The following is a 10,593-nucleotide window of genomic DNA, read 5'->3' on the forward strand; positions in this document are numbered from 1 at the left end:
GTAGGAGTGTCTGTCCCCGCCTCTCACCACCTATGCATACCTGGTCTCATGCTTGCCTCCTTTTGCAAGCTATACTGTGTATAGTACCGGCACACAGTACCCACACACTCCTCTTTCCCTCTATGTGACATCTTCTGTCTGGGATGGGGTGCGGGTATGGCTTGGCTCACTGATGGACTGTGGTACTGAGCTCGGTCATACCTCTGGAAGGAGTCACAGCATGGTCAGAGCAGCGCTGCAGCCTCTGGGTTCTTCTTATTACAACGTTGCTCTGCATTCTGAAGGCCTCACACTGCCTGCCTGCTGCCAGGTGACTTGCATTATCCACTTTGGCTTGAAGGTGACACTTTACCATATTAAACAAGATTTGCCCCACTAACTTTTTGCACTGCAGCTGGGGATCAAACTCACCTGGGAGCTTCATACCAAGCTACATCTCCAGGCCTTTTAAATTATTATTATTTTTTTAGTTTTGAGACAGGGTCACATTGCTAAACTGTCCAGGCTGGACTTGAATTTATGATCCTCCTGCCTCCGCTTCCCAGAGTTCTGGGATTACAGGTGTGTGCTGCTGTGAAGGTGTCACGCACAGCAAACTGCCACTGCTTCTGGCATGAAGCTCTGGCCACTATAGAAATGTGTGTGTCTGTGTGTGTGTGTGTGTGTGTGTGGACATTTTGAGGGCTTCAAGTAACAGTTAACTGCAGGAGCCCATCTTGCCTGTCTTCCTGGCAGTGGTCAGTGAGAACAGCCGTGGTCAGGTCTGCAGGCTTGAGGGCAAACCTGTCAGGCCTTTCACTCCAGTACCTACCAGTTCCACATTTGGGATAATTTGGTTTTCCTTTAGGATGGAGAAGAGCTAGAAAATGCAAAGAGGATGGAAGAGAGGAGGAGGTGACTGCTCACGGGGATAGCAGCCCCGTGTCCATCAGGAAAGGGGTTTGAGGCAGGCAAGTGAGAGAGAAGGGCCTGGGGTCCTCCTGTAGATCCCTCAGGACCTTGCTCCACAGGTCCTGTTCTTTCAGGATCCCCAGACTACAGGTCCACAGCACCCATGTTACTGGACGGGGGGCCACCCACCAAGGTAGACACAGCCTACCCACTCCATTCCAGGGTCCTTAGGGATCCTCCCAGTCTGCTGAGGGAAAAAGACTCCTTCTCAAGAGCAAGGCCAGGCCTGGTTATGACCCATGTGGGTAGCCCATGGGATGCGTGGTCCTTGGTTTACCTGAGGCCCTATCTAGCACCTCTTCCCTACTGTAGACCCAGGTTCTTCCCCAACGCTGTTTCCATGCTAGTCTGAGACTCAGCTCTCTGGAATTTCACTTAAGAGTACTGGCTTCTGGAAATTTCAGTGCTAAAACTGGGACATTCCTGAGAAAACCAGGATGGTCATCCTAGCATCATTCTTCTCCAAAACTTTTTGTATCTCACAGGTGAGTTCCACCCACATAACCCTAATAGCCTCCCAGCCCTCATCAATACCCTGTACCTCATGCTCCAGGGGAGGACATATTACTTTGTTCCTTTTTATGTTTCAGGCCCAGCTCCTGTGGATCCTGAGGAGCCAGACTGTCCTCACCCCCAGCCCCATCCTTGGGGCTAAAGCGTCCTCTTTCCCTTGGTCCCACAAGGTCCTCTCCAGTCCAGGAAGTAGAAGGCATTGTGACCCCAATCCACAGCTGAGACATAAGACCCCAAAGTGGCTTTGAGTTCCGGACCAGAAACCTTTTCTCAGACAGATGAAGGAAAACCAATGGAACTCCCACTTTATAACTGCGATCCAAGCGACTATCCCCAGGTCTCCCGAGCCCCTCCCCCATCATGTTCCCTCCTGAGGTGTCACACCCCAGTGTCACAGGTTCCACTCTCTTCATGTAAACATCTTAATTACATCTTTAATGCTCTCACATAGAGATACTGTGAGTTAAATTACAGCTTTTTGTGCATCCTAAATTACCCACAGCCCTCCAGTTGCTCAAGTGCTAATATATTTATAGTATCCAGAGGAGGGAATAAATTGAGAACCTTCCCCATGGGGCCTCCTAGGCTGTCACCTCCTGACAGCCAATGGAAGATCCATTTGTGCCAGCCTGTGTCCCCTCCAAGCAAGGAAGGACAGGGATGGTGGTAAGGCAGGGCGTGGGGACATCACTGCACTGACTTGAGTGCATGCATGCTTAGTGTAGAGACTTGCCTCGCCCTTGAAGTCTGTCCTGTCCAAGTGCCACTGGCATCAGCTGCCACCCTCCAATGCTAAGAGGAGGCCAAGTGTAGGGACTGTCTTCCCCACCTGACAAACACTTAGAAGCCCTTCCTATATAGATGGGGGGAGATTTCCCAAAGGGGACCCCTTTTTGGGTGGAAGGAATTTCCCCATTAGCCTTCAGCCCAGGACCTCTGTCCTCAGACCTCTCCTGGAGCCCCAGTTCCCCAGTATGGACAAAGAACTCTTATAGAGCCCAGGGAAGAAATACAGTAGACAGTAGACCCTGGCCTCGCTTCCCTCTTCCTTGTCACCCCTGGTCACAGAAGTCAGAGGAAGTGGCCTGCTTAATCTCCCACTACATACCATGCCATGGAGGTGGGCATGGAGGGTAGAGCCAATGCAGAGGTCTCCATCCTGCCCACTTTGCTGGGACAGGCACGTGTCTGTTTGTGAATTTGTGTGGGTACGAGAGGCCTCTCAGTAGGTTTTGGGCCTACATCTCTCCACATCAGTCCCCCAGTTCCTTCTCTCCCAGCCTTACTCTTCCTTGGGCACAGCAAACAGCTGGCTACAGGAATAGGTGGCTGAGAGACCTCACGGATGCTTACTGATTTGGATGGACCAGTCCAGGTCTCTCCTCACTTTTTCCACTTTAGAGAAGCAGAGGGTGTGGCCAGGAGATAAGGAATCTAGCAGTGGCTCTGGATCTGCCTAGTTTGAAAGATGCCCTCCATGCCAAGGCTGTCAGGCCAGGAGAGGTTAGTGGCCAGATGGCTGGCCTAGAGAATCAGCAGGTGGGTCCGCAGAACAGCTGGGGCTGGCCAGCCTTTTCCTGTCTTGGCCGAGCAGGTCCTGAGAATAGATCTTGACAATCAGGTAGTGGGTGGCTCTGTGAGCACTGTGGCAGGTATCTCTGTCAGAGGTCCAGGCCTGTCCTTGGGTCATTCACGCATGGATGGCGTTGGCTACGTCAGTAAACACCAGTTGGCTAGGCCTCTGCAGAGGACCCTGTGAGGGGATACTGCCCTGCAAGGACATAAGCAAGGGCATCAGAGATTGTGACCACGGCCATACACTCTCTGGCCCCCACCCCAGTAGAGGAACAGGCAGGGAGATTCATGAGAAACTGTCAAATGACCAGAGTTCTGCAGGCTGGGTGGACCAAGGTCCTCAGTGTGACTTTCTGAACACCCAAGGATGCGATGTGTCTTGACCTAGGTAACACAGAACTGGCATCAAAACCAAGGGGTCCCCTGACTACTAGCCTGAACTCATCCTGAATCCAGAAAGATGCAAAGAGGCTTGATGGGGCAGGGGTGGCCCAGCCTGTGTATGATGTAGCCCTTGGTGATTTGAGGGAATAGTGGCAAGTAATCAGATAGTCAATGACTCTGGCAGGATGCCAATGGAGGGACCTATCCCTTAGGATACAGAAGGTGAGATTGGCTGGAGTTTCTACTGGCCTGGGGCCAGATAGTAATTAGGAATCCACCAATCTAGTTGAAGATGCCACTGCTCAAGAGTCTAACCCCATTTGCAATCAATGTAGGACTGTGGGCCCTCAGAGAGCAGAGGAACCTAGGGTCCCAGCCCCCAACAATCTCTGCCATGAGTCCTTTCTGGCTTCCCCAGTCAGTATGTGCGAGTACAGAGAGCGGAAATAAGATTTTCATGCACAAATGAGAAAACTAGGCTCAGAAATGCCAATGGGACTTCTAAGACCAGCAGATGAGAGCTATCAGGGCAGAGCCAAGTTGAATCTCTGGACTACCCTGGGCCTGGCCATGTGCAGTGAGTTTGCAAATGGCCACAGAGCAGTTAATTCTACCAGTTTCTGAACAATCCTGACAAGACCCATATATGCAATAGCTGCCACCCGACCACCTGGCAGGTGCTGACAAGATGTATGGAAAGGGTAGAGGAAAGGCAGAGGAGGCACAAGAGGCTGCAGGGGGAAGGCCTGGTTAATGCCCACCTTGCTTTGCATGGCCTGCAAAGAGGCTGCATCTCGCCCATGCTCCAGCAGCTCCTGTTCCAGTTCATCTTGCTCCTCTGTGGGGTCAAAGTTGTACATTGGCATGAGCTGGTGGCGCAGTTTCTCCAGCCTGTGGAGGTGGGAGCAGAGGCTGTTGTGGGGCAGGGCAGGCCCTTTCTTTTTCTCCAGTAGTCCTCCAAACCCTGCCTACCACCTACTGGGCCACAGAACACAACCATGCTGAAGGGCTCAAGATTTCCTTAGGATTTAATGGCAGACACTGTAGGGCCTACAGTACCAGCCCTAGTTCTCAGATGAGTGATCTGAGAAGAAACAGTAATTCTACCCTATGTGGAGCCACGGGCCATGTACCTTTGGTTGTGAGACCTCTAGGGACTGCCTGAGGACAGGGACTTAGTGCAATGCATAGCCTCTGGGGGCTGGGTTGAGGGAGGGAAGTCAGTGCAGTCAGTGCAGGGCAGCAAGGCAAGGATGCCCAGGTAGTTAGGAAGGTAATTCCCACCTTCCTTTCTCTTCTCCCCATCCCAATTACTCCCGGTTACCTACAATCTTAACATCTGCCTGCCCTGTGGATGAGACCCCGGTAGGGGCCCTCAGCCTTTCCTGAGGGGAAGTGGTCACCTCCATCCCTAAGTGGACAGAAGAGATCCTGACTATCTGACCAGCGAAAGGAGCCCATGTCCCTTGGTGCCCAGCCTAGCACCTCCCACTGGCTGGAGTTCCAGGTGGAAGCTGGGAAATTACCTCTTCTTTTTCCTGATGTAGAAAACCTGCAAAAGAAGGAGCAGCATGAGGTGGCAAGGAAAGGAGGTCTCAGATAAGAGAGAAAACCTCAAAGATGAGTGGCCTGTTAAGGTTGAAGGGTGAGAGATTGTGGGTCCCATGTCCTCAAGGTCTCCAACCCAGTGACACAGACATCCCTTATTCAGGCCTCTGTTTGAAATCTAAAAGTGCTGTCAGTACCCAGACTGGCCCTGGGGAAACAGAGGTGAGGGTCAGACCTTCCTCAGGAGGCTGGCCCTGAAAAACTACCTATCCTGGCTGAGGGCAGGACTGTCACTGTATCTGTGACAGGGTAAGGCCACTCAACACTCAACTGTCACTCCTCAGGGCCAAAGTGGGAGGGAAAAACTGGAGTGTATCTCTTCCTCTCAACTTCCTTCAGGCTACAAACAGGCTGCAGCTCTAGGCAGACTCTAGGAAGGAACCCATGGAAGGCCGATGGCCCTCAGGGTCAGCAGCCCAGGTTAATGCCCCAGAACTCAGACACTGGAGGAACCTAAGAAAGCCCCTATCCTGTCACTGTGCAGACATGAAGTGAAGAGCTGGACAATCAGAAAACATCTGGTGGGACCTGGAAGCCCTGGTACCAAGCACAGAGGACAGGAAAGGTCTAGACTCTGAGACCACCCGGTGCATGGATGCTAAGCACCTTTGCCACCATCAGCTCTTCCCCAGACTGGCAGTTTCTGCCTATCAGAAGTGTGATGCTTCTGCCTGGGAAAGCCATACCCTTAGAGTCCGCCCCCAACCCTCTGTGGCTCATAGGAGTAGGCATGTGTTACATCCTGTCCTTGGCTCTTTGGAGCCCATGAACAGTTTAGTTTAGCTCCCAGGCTGGCCCAGAGTTCCTCTCCAGGACCCCAAAATCCTAAAAAGAAAGCAGCATTTCCCTTTCTTCCCTACTCCCTATCGGGGTCCATGATGGGGTGTTCCTTGTTCTCCTGTGAGTAGATACAGTAGGAGCTCTGGGCCAATCCCTGCAGACCCCAGACCAATAACTCCCACTACAATACCCAGTGCCCTCTCTCGTGGCCCCTTCCTCAGACCCTCCTCCTTCCCCTGTGGCCTGTGATTCAGAAGAATCTACAGAAAAGGCTCCTACCCATCTCCACTCTCGCTACAACTACCAACTCCTGCCCTACTTCCATTCCAAAGCTTTCTACTCCCCAGAAAGTCCTCCCTCACTGGTCCTGCCCACACCAAGCTCTTTCTCCTCCTGTGTAAAGCGTAAGCCTGGTACTAGCCTTCTCCTTCTTGTGCGTATGGTCCGGCTCAAGGTTGGCCCTCAGGTAGCACCTATAGACTTCTTGTCCCCTCACCCTGGAGCTGTTTTCTGCTCTCCACTACCTTTGTCCCACAACCTTCTCACTTCTCCACCTTTGGCTGGAAGGCCATCCACCCTGGCTGGCTGAATGTTCTCCTAGAATAAACAGAAGGAAACTTTACCAAGTTCTTAAGACAAAATATTTTGCAGAGTGTAACAAGGGCACATTTTAGTCATTTTGCCCCTGAGATTGGGGTGACTCAATTCACTTAACCTCCATGCAGATGCCATGAGAAAACACTAGCTTCCTGGTTCAAGAGATCTCTCAGTCCTGGCCTTGCTTGGTGTGTGTTACATCCTGGCCCTGCTTACCAGTCAGCAGTTGTTCCCAGGCAGCAGTCCAGTGCCTGCAGGGCCCATATGGTGACCCTGGTTTAATAGTAGCTGCAGCCAGGCCACGGGTGGACCATCTCCGCATTATTTGTTACAGCAACATATTCTTGAGCCTAAGACCAGCAACTATGCCCCGGCCCAGAGGACAGAGTGCCACCACAACCAGGCCCTCTGGAGGTCCTCAGGTTCACTCCCACCTTCTCCAGTTTCAGGTTGTACAGTCCCCCGCAGTCCCTCAGTAACGTTGTGAGTACTTAAGTATCACTTCAGGGGATACATACACCCCTCCCTCTCTCCAGCTCTGTTCTCATAGCTGCCTGACTTTGCCCCTCTCATGGCATGGATGTCAGGCTCTCTCCTCAAATCTCATCTTTACGGTTGACCCTTAGCTTTCCTGAGCCATCTAGGCTAGACAAAAACAAATAACAACAACAAAAAGTGAAATCTCTTTAGTTTTTAGCCTATTATTTATAAAAACCACAGGACAAGACCTTGTCTCACTAGCCCAAAGATCTGGCCCAGGGTAGATACTGAGTAAATATCTGGCAGTTGGCAATGAATCAACACTGCCACCGTACCCTCCTTGGACACTGTGTCCTATAATCCACCCCACCCACCTTTTGGCCCTTAGTTATATTGCAACCCCACACTCAGTTTCCTCACTACCTTGCTTGTTGTTCCTAGAGCCTCCTTCTTCCCTCCACATTTTGCCTATCAAGATCTTTCATCTGGAACACCCTCCTCTCCAATCTATTGGCTTTCAGTGTGCAGCTTAAATATCATGTATTCTTCAGAATCATTTCTGGTTCTTTCAAGATGAATTGGCTCTCTGGTCTTTAGGCCCTAATAGAAAAATCTCAGGGGGCTGAGAGGGTGGACTGTATTACTGCCAATGGAAAAGTCTTCTGATTAGATTCTCTAAAATCCTAAACACATCCTAAAATGCTATCCTCCTGCTGAGAGCCACCTGAATGAATCACCTTGAACAGAGAGCAATTACCTCCACTTTGGTTAAACCTAGCCCTATCTCCAGGTACTGATATGTACAGAGCTGGCTAGGTTATTTCTTTTTCTGTTCAACTGGCTCTAAGCAATGTAAACAGGGCTGCGTGCGGTGCTGATGCGTAATCTTTGAAGCTAGGCCATTTCCCACCCTGAGACTCCCCAAAATATGGTTGAGCAAGAGGGGAATGTAGAGCCACTGCTCCAGGGTTGTCAACTGGGTTTGAGTTTTGGGATAAGAGGCCCTGACTTCCCGGGGCAGAATAGTTTACACATCCGAGTTGAAGCACCTGCCCCAAAACATTAAATGCTACCTTAATTGCGTTATATAGATTGGGTCTTTCTGCTTATCCTTCTCTCTGCATATTGCAGAGGTGCTTTCAGGCCTCCTACATAGCCTAGCTCAAAGGACTCAAGTATTTCCCACCATTCTCACAGTCACTCATCCTCAAGCCACTCCCTTCTTCACATATTAATAAAATTCAGGTTAGCCCCTGGGTCAAAGCCTTTGTTCTGATGAACCTTAATCCTGACTGGACTTAGGACCCCTTGGCTCCCCATAATTATAAATATGTGTTAGTGTCTTTATTCTTGCCATGGGTTTTACTGGAAGTGAGAGATAGGAATTAACTCGCTAAGATTCTAACAACTTTTCCATGAGATTGTAAACATTAACTTTTCAGACTGCAACAAGGATGGGAAGGGCTCTCTTTACCCTCCCCCCATGCAATACCTGCTGGGCCAGCCCCAGCCTGCTCCAGTTCTCACCATGGCCACAGCCACGCCAATCACCGTGATGATCCCAAAGGATAGAAGCATGGTACCCACACCAGCTGCACCACTAGCTGTGTCAGGGATTCTGGTACCATTGAAGCTTGTGGTTTCTGGGCTGAGGGTCTCCGAGGTGGGTCCATCAGTGGTAGGCTCCAGGTCAGGCTCAGTGGTGGGTGGGTGGCTACTAAACCAGCCCTGAGTAGATGGGATCTTGGAGTTCATGCCGATTCTAGGAGTCGCTGTGGTCAGTCAACTTTCCCACTTACTTCGGACATGAGGAGTAACCCAGCCCCTATAGTGGTCTCCTTGATAAAAGGAGCTCCCCTGTTTCTCCAGATGCTGAAAAAGAAAGAATAAAAACATGAGACTAAGGACAGGGACATGGCCATGAGATAAACAACATTTTTCTAGATTCCGAATCCACTGGGGATTCAAGGCTTGAGGGCAAGGTCAAAGTTAAGTTCGGGGACAGCAGGACATGCTTTATTTATAGTTTCTGTATAGATTTGGGAACATGAAAAGGAAGTCCTGCCACCTTTGTGGATATGATGTTCATAGTGATCATACCTAGAAGATAGGATAGGTAGTGAGGTTGTTTGAAAGAAAAAGTCCCTTCCCTACATAACAACCTCTACCTCCTCTCATTCCTCCTTCCTCTACCTCCCCATTCCCTGTACTCCTTATCTTTCATCCTGGATGGGGGAAAACTACAGCCTTTTCTTTTCCTGGAGGGAATTACTTGCCTAGGAGTCAGACAGGCCTGTGTTTGAATCAAGTTCTGGCTCAGCCACTTAACTAAGGAACGCCATGTTTCTCTCAGGTCATGTCTGTATCTCAGTTTTCCTGTCTAAAGTGAAGGTGCTAAGAATAACCCATAACATTACGTGGTTACTGAAATGTAGAATGAACAGATCCCTAGAAAAGTCCTGGCCACAGTAAGCATCCAGTAAATGTTCCATCTTCTCTCACTGCCCAATCCAGCTATAAATGGGGGTTCACAAGAGATTCTAGACCCAGCCTGCTATTTGGTCCAGTCTGTGCTTAGAACGGAGATGGAGACTGTGTGGAGAGACAAGGAGACAGACAGGAAGAGCCTAGGCCAGGTTCCCTGGAAGGGCTTTTCTGCAGTCCAATGACATCTGCCCCCAGGTCAGCTGGAGCTTCTAGGGACATGGAATAAGGCAAGGGCAGCATATCTTCAGAGGCAGCAGTGAAGTTCCCACTTTGAACTGCCTTCACTTTCTAAGCTAAGGACAGATTTCCCTAGTCCAGAAAGCCCCAGGAAAGGTGGGTAGAAGGGAAGGCCTAGAGAGAGAAGGGATTCATAGCTCCCGGCTGCACTTGTGTCTTCCTGTGCAACTAGCTCATGGCTATATATGGGTGCCTCCTTGTACAGGTGCATGAGTGTGTGTGAGATACGCACACACCCATGGTAGTCCTTAGGAAATGACAAAGTTTGGCAGAGGGACTTAGGTAGTGTAGACCCATCCCTCTCAGCCGTCTTGCTCCAGCTAGGCTAGGAAAGGAGTGTCAGATTCTCTTCTATCTCTGCCACTGACTCCAGGTATGACCTTGGGCTAGACCCTTAACATGCGCTGGGGCTAGGTTTACTTCTTCAGCCAAAGGAGAAGGAACCCTGGCAGACACCTTCTGGGCCTGCCCCCAGGGCCAAAGGAAAGGGAAGGGAAGCAAAATGGGGTAAAAGGGGTCGGCACAGCCTTTGAGAGCCCACAAGCCATTCTCCGCCAAGTCACTCTGTCCTCCCTGCCTCAACCCCATGCCCGACTCCATGACCCTGGGATTCATCCATTCCCGCACAGAAGCAGCGACCTCAGCACTTACTTAATCCTCTCCTGGACTCCGAGATCAGTCAGAGAGGCTAGGGATGGTGGTGAAGGGCGGGAGGCGGGGGAGGGACGGACATCCAGGCCCGGCGTGGGGGCGACAGACCTGCCCGTGGTCAGCCCTCCCTGCACGATCTGAGCCAGTGGTCAAGCGGCTACCGTCGGCCTGGTTTGGTGGGCAGGGCAGGGCCGCTGCTGGATGGGCCGGGCCGAGCGGCCTCGGGGTATCCCCGAAGCTCAAGAGCCCCGCCTCCGACCCTCTCCGCGCCCTGGCCCCCGATTGGCTACCAGGCCTAGAGCCAGCTCAACATTGGCTCGCTCACCTGTC

General features: G+C 51.2%; 1 protein-coding gene across 1 annotated transcript; it reads right to left on the bottom strand.

Moving 5' to 3' along the window:
- Positions 1-1,878: 1,878 nt before the first annotated feature.
- Positions 1,879-10,529, bottom strand: CUNH3orf18 (chromosome unknown C3orf18 homolog). Its single transcript, XM_003476699.5, has 5 exons — positions 10,264-10,529; positions 8,416-8,760; positions 4,950-4,975; positions 4,185-4,314; positions 1,879-3,235 (listed from the first exon to the last, which is right to left on the bottom strand). The coding sequence occupies exons 2-5, from the start codon at positions 8,641-8,643 to the stop codon at positions 3,155-3,157; spliced, it is 465 nt and encodes a 154-aa protein (XP_003476747.1). The 5' UTR covers positions 8,644-8,760; positions 10,264-10,529; the 3' UTR covers positions 1,879-3,154.
- Between the last annotated feature and the right edge of the window lie 64 nt (positions 10,530-10,593).

The sequence above is a fragment of the Cavia porcellus genome, unplaced genomic scaffold (assembly GCF_034190915.1).
Source record: "Cavia porcellus strain 051 isolate PalLab524CR breed Dunkin Hartley unplaced genomic scaffold, mCavPor4.1 scaffold_5, whole genome shotgun sequence".
Classification (NCBI taxonomy): Eukaryota; Metazoa; Chordata; class Mammalia; order Rodentia; family Caviidae; genus Cavia; species Cavia porcellus.

What these genes read in the sequence shown, in the direction of transcription:
- CUNH3orf18 (XM_003476699.5), bottom strand. Translation starts at nt 8,643, where the DNA reads ATGAACTCCAAGATCCCATCTACTCAGGGCTGGTTTAGTAGCCACCCA. An exon ending in TTGGCGTGGCTGTGGCCATG is followed by an intron (nt 4,976 to 8,415) that starts GTGAGAACTGGA and finishes CTTCTTTTGCAG; the next exon opens with GTTTTCTACATCAGGAAAAA. An exon ending in TGCAGGCCATGCAAAGCAAG is followed by an intron (nt 3,236 to 4,184) that starts GTGGGCATTAAC and finishes ATGTCCTTGCAG; the next exon opens with GGCAGTATCCCCTCACAGGG.